Here is a 14,191-nt window from a genome sequence, read left to right as displayed (position 1 = left end):
ACTTTAATTCTATCATGATTATGCAAGCATTAACATCATTAACCGTTTAGAAAAAAACATCATTGAAAAAAAAGGTAGAAGTGGTCGATAAATCATCATACAAAGCGTAAGTTCAACCAAAAGCAAAACACCCATAAACTTTAGAGAAAAGGAACATTCGGTGCCTCCCACAAAAGAAAATACTAGCTTAGAGAGGCAACAAAGGACATAAAAACAAAAACAATTATAGTTTTACCATAAAGGTTTCTGGACGTGCCACTGCCATGTTACCTGCTCACTTTTTTCAAGCGTGACTATAGGCTATTAGCATAGTAGTTATCACGAGAAGCAACCTCTTCTGATTTAATAATTGATATCAATGGAAATCTAATAGTCTCTTTTTTTTCAAAACACATTTCTTACCTACCCTGTTTTATATTGGAATTTATATGACATTCATAATGGGTTAAATATGTTTTTATTCCCTATAAAAACACAAACCAATCTTTTTTTCCATTCACCAACAAATACAATCAGATGAACTGATGAAGGAGATTTGATATTCCTTAAAACGTGAAATACATATTGACAAAAAAAGGTTAATTAGTTATGGAAACTGGAAAGAGGAAACAGTTCTTTGTCCGTTTCAATCATTAATCACTTTTTTTGAGTGCTTCCAACATTAATTAATGAGACATGACTCTGGGGATCCAAACCCAATCCATGGTTACCTGTCATCTCGGGCTTCCTCCATATGTTGCCACCGTTCCACACCATTCTCTCGTGTCCTTCACTAGTAGAGTACCAGTATATTCAAAATCTCAGTTTTGTCGTGTGTTATTCTTAACTCATTTTAAATTCTAAATTTCTCCATCCACTTAAATTTTGATCATAAAATTTAAAAATACTAGTGTTATTAATTATTAAAAATTGCTTGACGTTTAGTCATAAATTTTATAAAAACTAGTGTTAACCAATAAAGTGCTGGTATCGTAAAAATAAGCTACACTTCAGTGAGAGTTTTAGGATCAAGAAAATTAGGTAGAAACATCAGACAAAGAAAAAAAATTCTTGGCTGAATTACTTTATTTCTTTACTATTTTTTCTCAATAACTGACTCTAGGCAATGGATAAAATAAAATTTTCTCCATTTCAACTTGTATCATATATTTAAGGTCCAAGATTATAAAATTACGACTGCCTTTTGAAATTAGAAATTATTGAATTATTGGTACGGCCTCTATTCTAGTTTCATTAATTTCATCACATATTTTTATGGATAAGGACATTTCCATGTCCCTGTCATTTCTTGTCCGTATTCTCTTTCCTTTTTTAGATGAGGCATAAGCTTAGTTTGTAAGAAACTATGTACAACTAAGAACGTATATACTTCCATTTTTCTCAATTCTTCTGACATTATATTGATGAAAGCATAAACTACACTAAAGACACCAACATTTATCATGCTTTTTTTTGTGGTAAAAAATCAACATCATGCTTCTTCATCTTCACTACTGTCAATAACAACAAGGTTCTTCTTGGTCTTTGACCTCTTTGCGGCTCTACCATCAGTTACTTGTTCATCAGTCGGCTTGAAATCTGAATATTTTTCAATTTGCTCAAGTATTCTCTTTCCATACTTTTCGGTCTTCAATTTCCCAATCACTTTTTCCAACTGCATCAGCACCACACAAAAATTATAACACTCTGGATTAAATTCAAGGCAGTGGACAATTCAAAACAGTGTTCATGTGTTAAACTAGTATTTATTCAGACTATTCATTGATCCTTACTCCTTAGAGCACATTTGACTATTTCAGCTAGCTTATAGTTTTTCTAACTACCTTATAAGGCCCCGTTTGGAAACACAGCTTAATTAAGCGCTTATGGTCATAAGCGCTTATTCATAAGCTATTTTAAAATATTTATTGAAATAAATTGAAAATAAGCTATATATAAGCATAAGCTCTTTTTCATAAGCTAACCTGAATAGCTTATGAAAATAAGCTCAAAACAGCTTATGGCAGGCTATAAGTTGTTTGCATAAGCTCTCCCAAACACTTGCATAAGAGCTTATGCTATCAGATAAGCTCAAATAAGCTCTTCCAAACGGGGCCTAAGTCATCTAACCGAACTTATTCCCTAACTTATAACTTCCTCAACATTTTAATAAGATTAGTCCTTCATCTCTTCATTAATAAAACTCTTAGCAGAAAACTGAATAAAATAAAATTAAAATAATCCTAAATACTTATTCTTTTTTGAGAAAACTTGCCTGTTCCAGCAAGTTTGGTTTTTGAGAACATAATAAGCTGATTTGTTGAGTGGACAAGACAGAGTGTGGGAGTATTCCCCCATGAACAGAAGCCAGTTCTTTTCTAAGCTCATCAAGCTTTAGTTCCAAACCAGAGGATGAGGACCCATGACAGCGTTTCAATGATCTTACACCAGCTTTAGTTCTCTCTTCAGCATAAATCTCAAGCTTCACGGTCTTCTTCCCTGCGCATAAAACAATGTCAGTCAGGGCAGGGCTCAAATACACAACAGAAAAAAGTATCAACAACAAGAAACAAGGAAAATCTGATGTTTTCAGCTCTATTGGTAACAGTGGCACAGACAACTTCAAATAATATCAAAACAGGCATAGGCAGTTGGTAATCACTAATCAACATGTGTCCATGGCAATTTGCATTTAGAATGCAGATGTATTCACATAAGCATCTTGGAGGAAATTAGAAAAGTTCAATGCAAATAAGATAAATCAGCCATAGAATGGGAAAAATCAGCCCAACTAGTTGAATCAGTTTCTTATTAAAGAAGTTCAAGGTTGAATGAAGAAACAGCACATAGAGTAAATATGTAGCACAGAAGACAATAATAGCTTTTGCCATGATAAAATAGCTTTACAAAGCGTACCTTGCAATATTTGCTTCGCCAACGGCCCTACAGCAACGTAAGCATTTGTAGCATAAGGCGTATGCTGAAATTCTTCTTTCTACATCAAAAGGGTTGGCTCTAAATCACCCACTTAAAAGGAATTGAAATGTGCACTTTTGCACTAGCAGCGCAGGTCAACTTGAAAAGCTTGAAGCTTTAAAACTTAAACTAATATCTAATGCAATCCAAAGTAAAGTTAATATAGACTACACTTCCCTAAGTTTACAGATGTTGATATTCAAAGTTCAAGTAGAGTGGCATGTTTTGTTACACAATATTTTCTGTTGGGTTGGATTGCAAGGTTTCTTTCGAAATTACATTAAAATGGGGCTCATGCAAACATATGAATGGCTAATAGTCAGCACAATCATGATGTGATTGCAATACTGGTTCCATGTGTGTTGATGTAAATGGGAAATGGAAATTCTTTGTTCACTAGTTTTATTTGAGGCAATCCTCATTCCTCAGGAATCTGTTTATGGTCTTTCTGAATAAATTGGGTTTTGAGCTACATTTGTGCTGCAAATGAATCTAGATTCTGACAAGGGAGTAAGACCCAGTTTAGCTAAGTTTTTAGCTTATCGGAGCTTTTCAACTGAGGTAAAAAAATTGATAATTTACAAAATAGCCCTTATCGGTGTTTTGGGAAAGTTAGATGTGGGAGATTCTAAAAAAGTTGAGATCCAAAGTTATTTCTGTTCCTATGAATGAACTGAAGATTGATTTCTAGCAGTTCAATGCATATCATTCTGCTGAGAAGTGAAGTTGCACTGCAGAAAAGAAAGCTAAGATCGGTGATTTTAAAGGTAGCAGAGCAAATGTGATTTCTTTTGTGTGGGGTGGCAATTTAATTTTATTACCCCAAGGACTTCAACTTTTGTCGCTGACCCACAGCTCTGTTCTATTTGTAACAAAATAAACCAACAAGCCACCAAATGGACATTATAGTTATGATCATATATTTTAGCCTTAAAAGTTGATAAAAAGATAAATATTAAATAATGAAACTTAAATTATGGTCTTCACTCTTCATATATGTGTTTAGAGTTTGCTCTTTAATTTTAGCTTCAAAATATTAACAAAGTTGTCTTGTCTTGTCACCAAATGCACAATTAATTTTTAGAACAAGAAATTTTCTAACTTAGTGTGTGTTTGGTTGAGTGGGGGGCACAAAAGCCGATGCACTTCTACTCAAAAGCTGCGCTACGAAGCTTCTGTCTAGAATCAATTTTGGATCCAAAATTGATTTCCAAATCTAAACCAAACACACTATTAATAAAGCAAAAAATGTATTACCAAAACACGCTCCAGTAAAAGCTGTAAGATGAGATGTTCAATTTCCTCCCGTTTTAACTCAGTACCTGCAAAATTCAATGGAGTAAAATTTGACATTCATATTCTTTGATAAATTAACTACAGGAAACATTTTCAGATTGACACAAGACAATATCTAGGCTGAGTAAGAAAAAAGAAAATGAGGAGAAAACAAACCAACCTAGCTCCTTCTGTTTAATTTTCATTTTATCGAACAATTGCAACATTGTTGCCCTTTGATCATTTCCTTGCATATCTTGTAACAAAGAAACCATCAGTTTCGCATGACCTGCAAAATATCCCCATGTAAAAGTTGAGAGACAAGAAGAAAAAAAAAAACAAAAGGAAATCATTACTATGACAAGAAAATATAGGGGGGAAAGAAGCGTAGAAGACAAAAATCAAACCAAAAGCCAAAGCAACATACCAGAGACATCCACCTGTGTCACCTCATTTGGGAATGCACAAATGTCGCACATCCCTGTAACATCAAGAGTATATAATTTGATGACACAAGGCTACAAAAATGGGGTAAATAAAAAAGAGAAGTAAATGATAACATACCATTGCACTCTTGTAGTGGCTCAGCAAAATGCCGGAAAAAGGCACTTCGGCGGCATTGTCTTTTGGACTGGATTAAAGAGTAGGACAAATGGAAAATTATATTTATTGTTCAAATTAGAGAAGGTTGAAAAGAGGGGGAAAACTTTAGATAATTTTCTTTTGTATTGTGACATTAGGTTGTCCAGCATATATGAGCGAAAAGGATGACTGCATAGGTGTGTTCATTATATAATCAAGATGAAATTAAATTTTGTCATATGTTGTTTTGTATCTGTTCATACTTCCAAAGATAGGCCATCAATAAGTCTTAGTTATTAAGAACCCTCACCTAAATAAAAAGGGAAAGACAAAAGAAACCAATGTTCTAACTAAAGCTTCAATAAATAAAGGAGTGAATGTGCATTGACTGAGATAAACTATCAGTAGTACATTTCAAATATTATAGAAGAAACTACCTGACAATATCGTACAATGTCATAGAGATTCTGCAATCCTGAATTTTCGTAGAAGACCATTGAACTCTGAGAAAACAGTTATTTATAAAACGTGATTACACTGTTAATGAATCTATAATTATATATGCATCTCAATAAGTATCATGCACAAGTATCTCTAGAGTCTAGACACACAAGCATGTAAGAAAAAAATTATTTCCACTTTCATTTTCCAGATAACCTAATCTCATTCTATATTCTTAAATGTAAAGATGGGGCCACTCAAAATCCACTAGAAAAATGTGTGCGCTCAAGTTACATAGATCTTATATCCTGCTAGCTACAGTTTTTGCACAAAACAACAAGACATAAATATGCACAAATTTGAAGTCAAGAGTGATGTAATTGTGAAGTTCTTACCTGCCGGGGAGCATCACCAGGTCGAAAGTATAATACGCATTCAGAAGGAAGTCCATCTCGGCCAGCTCGACCACTTTCCTGTTGCAAAAAAAAAAATTAATGGTGACAAAAGCCACATTTAGGTTTTGGGCGTTGCTCCAGTATCCTTATAAAAAGAGAGGGTATAGTACTTATTTTGTGTATTGTTTAAATTATTTAGGACTATGATTGCAAATTATAAAAATTTATTTCAGAAGATAAAATAACCATTCAAGACAAAAAGGTACGAAACCCCTTAATTTTTAGATGGGTACCGGAGAAATAACCTTAGATTTTTACCTAATAGCTTAAGATTTTAGGATCAATAGTCCTTGGGTAGCCTCTTTGGCGAACTGGTCAAAGTTCCAATCCTTGAAACCCCCATTTCTCTCCATTAAATTAACTTTCAGTACAAGGTATGACCAGCATGGGCTTTGTCCACATTTCAACTCCAACAGAACTTTTGTCGAAAGGTTGTGTTAGTTAAAAAAAAAAACTTCTTAGGCCTTCTTCACCCAATGGATTAAGCTTGTAGAGTAATTGGTTCTTGACATATAACATAAGGATATGTAACAGGAGAAAATCTTATCAGGATCAGTACAAAACCTGGTAGTATGTTTCCATTGATTTGCTCAAGCTATGATGGATGACAAACCTGACTACATGAAAAATCCAGCATTAAATATTGCAAGCTTCAATGAAGGTAAAGAAAATACAATATGCATGACCACCCAGGGACTTCCCATTTGCAAAAACATTCATAAACAGGCTTCTCTATGCAACAAAACAAGATGCATAATCCTCCAATACAAGCATCAATTTGAAACAATTTAATCATGGAAAGAATATTGGACAAGATATCTCAGAAATTTCAAAAGAGCTCAGATTGCAAGAGACATTACATCACTAACAATCACACACATGACAAAAAAGAACATTGATTTTCACAGCCAGAAAAGGAGTCATTGTCAAACAATACATCAGTAACACACAAGTAAAATACCAACACACTGGAAAAAAAGTTCATTGTGCATCCGTATCTGCACTAAAAGTGTGGAAAATAATAGTATGACATCATGAAACTGACGTCTGAGGTATTTCAGTGGTGAAAGTTTGATATTAAAGCAAAAACTATATTTTCATACAAAAACCAATTACAGGTGCAAAACTGTTATCAATAGTACAATACATCAATATAAGAAGGTACTCAGGAATTTCGAGAAAGTTTGCAAAATTGATACTAACCATCCGGTTTGTTGATTCCCATACCAAAAGCTACCTGAAATGTAAATTACAAGAAAAAAATTCAATGCAGTAACAGGCCAGAAGTGACAAATGAATGTGTTATAGAGTGACAGTATTATGATACATACCGTACCGACTATGACCTGCAGCTTGTTATTGCTCCACCTGCAATGTTAAACATGCATATATTCACTAACTCATTTGATAGTGCCACCATCACATCAATTACAATCTACTATATCTTCAAAAGAAAACAAATGGTGATTAAAAACCAGCTGTCTCAAATTTTATCAGAAAACAGAAGAGATTTATTGCTGTTTCAAGACTGCTGATTGGAACCTAGGATCCAAATTCAGGAAAAGTCTTCTTACATAGGGGTTCATGGTTTAATGAGTAAGATAGAGCTCACAACCAATACTAAAATTCATTTACTTTCTGAGACACCGGCAGGCATAACGTCAATATTCAGTGACATATTCAGCAGCCACAAACAGGTAAGAACTCAGCCAACATGTAAAGCATTAGCATGTTAAAGTGCAAACATTCTGATAATTACTTTACCGCATATGTACTTTTTCCCGAGCATTTACATCCATATCTGCATGATAATGATCAGCTGAAATTCCCCTCTCCCTCAACTCTTTTGCAACCTAAAATAATCTTGACAACAGAAGGGATAAATATCTACTCTGCCTCACAAGTCACAAGGTGGATATGACAAGGAGCACTAACATATGCAAACATTACACTGGAATTCTAGTACATAAGTATTTTCATATTGGAACCATAAACTAGGATGCAAAGAAACATAAATTTTAGGAAACTAATTCGCCTTATTTAAGGCATATGATTAGCAACCCACAAGAATACCACTTGCATTAGCATTACTCCGTAGATATTGTTGGAACAGATCCTTAACAATGCAAACATTTCTCACAACCAAAGGCACCATAACACTGCAAATGTGACAACAAAATTGTGCACCCTCCGTAGTCTCTCAAAATCGTTAAAATGAGCACCATGAACCCTGCCACACTTTGTGTTGAAATCCATTGAACACCAGAATCCTCAAATAGTTTGTTCCATCCTATGCGGAACACGGGTGGAATAATACCCATACATCTAAGTATTTAACCCTCCACAAACCCCACCTTGGAAGAAGCTTGTTCACTGGGCTACCCAATTTTACCTATGTGAAGTAATAATGCTAACTAGATGGCTACATGCCTTATTACTTTGGAAACGCTCTACAGATTTCAACAAGGATCCTATTCCTAATGTGATGATTTCACTAACAACAAAAAGGATTTCTGGTAATATAAATTATAAAACACTTTCATAGTATTTCAATTAACTCATTTTCAGTATTTAGATTTTAGAGATCAAGGTCAGGCAATTTTTTGATGCAAAAAAATTATTACAGATAAAAGATGTAATGTACAATGAGGGCAAGGATATCCTAGAAACCACAAAAGGAAAAACAAGAATAAAAGAATACGAAGGAAGTACAAGGAAGAAATGATACCCATCTTTCTGCATAATAGGGATGGAAACACCCTCGAAACAACCATGGGAAGAACACAAAAAAGAGGCTAAAAATATTATCCCATCCCAAAGAAATTCAAGGGCAATAAAAACACTTTTGAAATGTGTGCATTATGCTTTCTTGATGGCAATATTAGATATTCTGCATTCAAAACATGTATGGCTAAATGAGTAACTTTAGAAGAAAGCCATAATCAGGCATACCTGTTCACATTCCTTCCTAGAGAAGCAATATACGATCCCTGATTCTTTATTTGGATAAGATTCTTGAATGAACTCAGCAATTTCATCAATAACTACCTTACCAACTGATGACTTTTCCTTCACCTGCAATGTAAAATATAGAACTATGAGATCAATTGATCATAGATCATAAAATTCCTTTTGACTTGTTATTGAAGCCAATGTCATAACTTCTTCTTTTTGGCGATAACACATGTTAATTAAAAATTGCAAATATACCATATAAAACAAGTTTGGCCTATTGACTGTGCTGACAAATTTGACACATCTAGGGATATGCAACATCTCTACCAGATCATTTTGGACCCTCTGAGTAGCAGTTGCCTGACAACAAGAGTAAATATAGAAATAAAAATTAAGTAAGGAAAGAAAATGCAAATATAATAATTTTATTTATAATACTTGACAGTTGACAGATACTTGAAGATAAAGACTTACAGTCAAAGCAACCATAGGAACATTAGGGAACTGAACCTTAAGAATACCAAGGTTCTTGTAATCAGGTCGAAAGTCATGACCCCACTGACTACAGCAATGTGCCTCCTGCATACAAAAACATAATCAGAAATTGTACTGTCATACAACTAAACAACATTGCGATGAAACTGCAAGACCACTGCAGAATAGAAGTAACGATGAACCTAGACATGTAGGATAAACAGCACAATTAATTTCACATGGTATGATGAATATGTCCAATACCAATTACGAATGATACTAAAAACAGACAACAAGCTAGAGAAGCAATAAGAAAAATTGGGCATTATCAAGAGCCAAATCAATCCGAAAGCTTAAGCTATAAGAAGTCGCATCAATGACTCCTATTGGCTTTGAAGCATGAACAAATATTTGAAGAAAAAGTGTGAAAATAAGAAGGCACTTCTAAAATTATTAGTAACAAGAATCAATAAAAATAATAATGTTTTCTCAATCTAAACAGGTTTTTTGTTTTCATTCGTGATAATCACCGAGTTCACACAACCTAAGATGGATCCATGCATAGTTGCATACTTGCATTAGTTAAAACAAGCAATTAAAAACCAGCAAATGAAGAAAAATACAACAAAAATCCAGGAATGCTTCTGCATTCATTGTTAAAATCAACAACATATGATGTTCAATAAAAAATGTGAAATCGGCAAACGAAATGCAAAACATCTCTATAGAGCATGTCAATATGAACTCACATCAATTGAAATTAGTGAGAGGCGACCAGCATGATGACACTTTTCAATTTTTGACATAAACCTCTTGCTTTTTGATATCTTTTCAGGAGTAACATACAATATTTTGAGCTCCCCTTCACCCTTCTCCAAAGCCTTGTATATAAACTTCTCATCTTCCTTACTTGTTGTTGAAGTTAACTTATGTGCTGGGATGCCCAAAGCAGTCAAACCCATCACCTAAAGCAATCCCCTCCACCCAAGTAAAAAAAAAGGCAGAGAAAAACATTTAAAATCCATGAAAACATTCATGAACCAAAAAATGGAGGTGGATAAAAATATAGTGAAATGCACCTGATCTTGAATTAATGAAATCAAAGGGCTGACAACTAGAGCAATCCCATCACGAAGAACAGCAGGAAGCTGATAACAGAGGCTCTTGCCACCACCTGCAGCCATAATCACCAGAACATCTCTTCCACTCAATACGGCATTTACTATCTGACATCAATGAGACAACTTGTTAATGAAATTGTACACAGAAGTCACAATCTCAAGTAGGAAAGAAAAAGATATACAAACAAAAATCCTAAGTGCCAGTAGTTTGATTATTGTTAATTGATACACTCATGGCGACAGCATTAGAAAACAGAAAAAAAAAATACACTATCTGGCTCATTAAAACAAATATATCTAGAAAATGAGAGCATCATTAAGCAAAGCACTTTAAGAGTTGAATACAAAGAAACTAATCATTATGACAAGTAAATCAGGCAAGTAACATTATACAGGAATACAACAATTCGAGTCACGTAACCATTGATAATCAAATGTTCTGCACAATACAACACATTTATATGTAATCTTAATTCTCAACTTCAAGATAACTTCAGCTCAGAACAAAACATTGTACATTCAATAAAAATGTTTTACCTCTCTTTGATTTGCACGGTAAGATGAAATGCCAAAAATATTCAACCTAAGATCATCAGCTTCAGAATCCCATTGAAATGGGCCATTCCAATTTTCAACAGTGGTTTGAGCCACATTATTAACCTGGTTTCCAGATTCTCTACACGCTTCCAATATATCACTCAACTCGGATTTTCTCTCATACAGCCTCTCTTGCCTTTCAATTAAGGCATTTATTTGATCTGCAAAACCATAAATTTATTTACAAAAATTAGTCCATGCAATTTGGAGAAAAGCTTCATTTGAATGAAGCGCAAGCGTGTTTTTTGCGTTACCTTGAACGTCTTGAATCTCAACCTCGATGTTGAGAAGCTCCTCTTGTACGTCGTAGTTATCCATGTCTAGCATTATCACCACCGCGTCACTGTGACTCTGTGAGTGAGGCCGAGCAAACCAACCCTAACGCCATGTTGATGCAGCAGCTATGTTGCTATGGTGAATGGCGAGATCTTGCATTGTCATTTTAGTCCCTGTATTTGAAAAACACTTCACTTTCATCCCTAGCCTATAAATATTTTGACTTTCACTTGAAGCTCTCTGTGTTTAGGGAAATGTTGGGATCAGTCATCGTTGGAAGACTTGTCTTTAGTAGTGTTGCCTAGTGGCAGATCATAGCTGACTTGGCACGTATGCGTGTAATTTTTAATTAATAGTATTTATTTTACACGTGTATAATTAAAATAAAGTAATTAATTAAAAATAAATTTTACAAAAAGTTCTTAATATTCAAAATTCATGAGTGTTCTTCATCCTCTTTTCACTCAAACCCCACAATCTTCACTTGCACCCAACCTCACAAACCTAGAACCCTGCAAATTTAGTCTTCCATGTTCTATATTAAAACCATGCAAAAAAACAAATTTGGGCAAAAAAACATGCAATCTAAAACCCAACAAAATCATCACTAGCCCACAACCCAAACGCTTCATGTCCATCATCTCCACGGGAAACATCACCACCACCACCACTTTTCGCAATTGCAACAACTGTCACCACCATCAACGCCGCTACCATTGCCAACATCACCATTGTCGCTGCCACCTCCATAGCCACCACCGCTGTTGCTGCCACCTTCCACACCATCGTTGTCACCACCAAGCGACAACCCCCCGCCACCACCACCTTTATGGCCACCATCAGCACTGCTGCCACTTCCATTTCCACCATCACCTTTGCCACCACCACCATCCACAACTACCTCCATTTGCACCTCCACCTACCATCGCATCACCACCGGGTAACACCAATAAATACTCATTTTTCCATATTTATCTCACTATTTTTATCATATTACATTCGTCATTTATTTATATTCTCTTTTCATCACTATAGTTTATTTCCCCAAGATATTCCAACAAGTAACAGTCATGAGACTAATAATCTCTTGAGATTATGAGATCACCATAAGTTAGTATGTCTCTTCCAACAAATTATTTTCTATCTACATCATTTGAGAGATTGAATTTTAAACTAAATGCACAATCAACCAACTCTCTTATACATCTTGTTGGCTATCTACCAAAATGGCGTACAAGTAACATTAATGAAATCTTATTCTCTTCACAAATTCATTACATCACAATAAAAGTATGAAGTGTTGTATGTGGTAATTAAATAAGGACATTAGTTTTAACACCCCCTTAATTAATATCTCACCCTCTTTTATGCACCAAAATGTCTCAAATACCCTTAAAATTTAATTTCATTCCAAACATATACCTTTTCCTACCTTATCACTACCATCATCTTTGTTTGTCACACCACCCTTCACTTTTACTCTCATTTCATAATTTTCTTCGTTGCCACTTTTCACACTTAATACATGTGAAAACATTTCATACTTTATAAGTGTGAACCGAGGTATGTTCATTCTCTCTTCACTTTCTTCCTTTCGTTTTAAGTGTTTCGCACTCAGTGAGTGTGAAAATATTTCACAGTTAGTAAGTGAAAATTTCATTTTATCACTGTTGTTCGTATTTCACACTTTAGAGTGTGAATTTGGTTTGTAATTCATACTATGGAGTGGGAAATAGTTATTCCATTCACACTCAAAAGTGTGAAATTTACTTGTTTGCGAATTTTTCTTTTTGATTCTTACTCTTTTCCATTTCATGATAGCTAATCATGTCTCTTGTACTCATTGAGGAAGTCGATAATGTGGCTGAAGGGGATCATATCAAAGTGGATCATGTGAAAGAAGTATATAATGAAGTGGATGCTATGAAAGAATGGGGTCACATATTGAATGAAGATGAAGATTTAATGAATGCAATAGATCACATGAATGCATTATCTCCTGTTGTTATGGTAGATTGTACAGAAGCCTTCACCACTAATAAGATTCACATATCTCATGTGCTTAATATGATATATACAATTGATTGACTTTATTAAATAATAATTGTTTGTAAAAATTCCAAAATCGGCATGAAAGTCTTTGATTGGGCTTGGTTGGTGGGGAAGGACAATGACTTTGTTGTTGTTATGATAAGGTTTGATTATGGAACCTTGAACGGGAAGGAAAGTTTGACATTAGCGTGTGAGCAGGGTGGTAAATTCAAACCATACAAGGGAAAGTTTGACATTAAGATGTGAGCTTGCATTTTTTCGCACTCTTGAATGTGAAATTTAATTATTAGAAATGAAATATTTAAAATTAAAAATAAAATTCTTAACAGTTGGTTCCTTCACACTCTTGAGGGTGAAATTTGAAAATATTTCACATGCTTGAGTGTGAAATGAAAATATAAAAAAAAACCAAAAATTATTTTTAAAAATAAAATTATTAACAGTTCAATAACTCACACTATTGAGTGTGAAATTTAAAAATGTTTCACACACTTGAGTGTGAAATTTAATTATAAAAAACGAAATATTTAAAATAAAAAATAAAATTCTTAACAGTTGGTTCCTTCACACTCTTGAGTGTGAGTGAAATGAAAATATAAAAAAACCAAAAAAAATATTTTTAAAAATAAGATTATTAGCAGTTCAATAACTCACACTCTTGAGTGTGAAATTTGAAAATGTTTCACACACTTGAGTGTGAAATCTAATTCTAAAGAAACGAAAAATTTAAAATTGAAAATAAAATTCTCAACAGTTGGTCCATTCACACTCCTGATCTTAAGTGAGAAACTGAATTGTGTTTCACACCCTTGAGTGTGAAACACAATTGTGTGAATCGAGTATGTTCATTCTCTCTTCATTTTCTTCCTTTCGTTTTAAGCGTTTCACACTTAGTGAGTGTGTAATACTTTCACACTTTCACACTCATTGAGTGTGAAAATGTTTCACAATTAGCGAGTGTGAAAATACTATTTCACACTTTGATTATCTTTTTATAAGAGAGGCTAT

At 34.2% G+C, this 14,191-nt stretch overlaps 1 protein-coding gene across 1 annotated transcript; it reads right to left on the bottom strand.

The window, feature by feature from the left end:
- Positions 1 to 1,328: 1,328 nt before the first annotated feature.
- Positions 1,329 to 11,368, bottom strand: LOC130740260 (ATP-dependent DNA helicase Q-like 2). Its single transcript, XM_057592799.1, has 20 exons — positions 11,110 to 11,368; positions 10,796 to 11,016; positions 10,217 to 10,363; positions 9,887 to 10,102; positions 9,138 to 9,242; positions 8,919 to 9,023; positions 8,661 to 8,783; positions 7,473 to 7,561; positions 7,040 to 7,076; positions 6,912 to 6,945; positions 6,273 to 6,325; positions 5,649 to 5,726; positions 5,250 to 5,315; positions 4,795 to 4,861; positions 4,658 to 4,711; positions 4,412 to 4,519; positions 4,213 to 4,277; positions 2,896 to 2,974; positions 2,255 to 2,478; positions 1,329 to 1,654 (listed from the first exon to the last, which is right to left on the bottom strand). Exons 1-20 carry the CDS (start codon positions 11,180 to 11,182, stop codon positions 1,472 to 1,474), a joined length of 2,127 nt encoding a protein of 708 aa, XP_057448782.1. The 5' UTR covers positions 11,183 to 11,368; the 3' UTR covers positions 1,329 to 1,471.
- Positions 11,369 to 14,191: the final 2,823 nt, after the last annotated feature.

Source organism: Lotus japonicus, chromosome 2, assembly GCF_012489685.1.
Source record: "Lotus japonicus ecotype B-129 chromosome 2, LjGifu_v1.2".
In the NCBI taxonomy this organism is placed as follows: Eukaryota; Viridiplantae; Streptophyta; class Magnoliopsida; order Fabales; family Fabaceae; genus Lotus; species Lotus japonicus.
The sequence above is the reverse complement of the archived record's forward strand: the minus strand, read 5'-3'. Positions and strand labels throughout refer to the sequence as shown.

Bases quoted from the DNA above. Each gene is read 5' to 3' on its own strand.
- LOC130740260 (XM_057592799.1), bottom strand. From the start codon at position 11,182: ATGCTAGACATGGATAACTACGACGTACAAGAGGAGCTTCTCAACATC. The intron at 4,862-5,249 runs GTAGTTTCTTCT...TCTTTAATCCAG, and splicing joins ACATTGTACGATATTGTCAG to TCCAAAAGACAATGCCGCCG. The intron at 4,520-4,657 runs GTATGTTGCTTT...GATATTTTGCAG, and splicing joins GACACAGGTGGATGTCTCTG to GTCATGCGAAACTGATGGTT.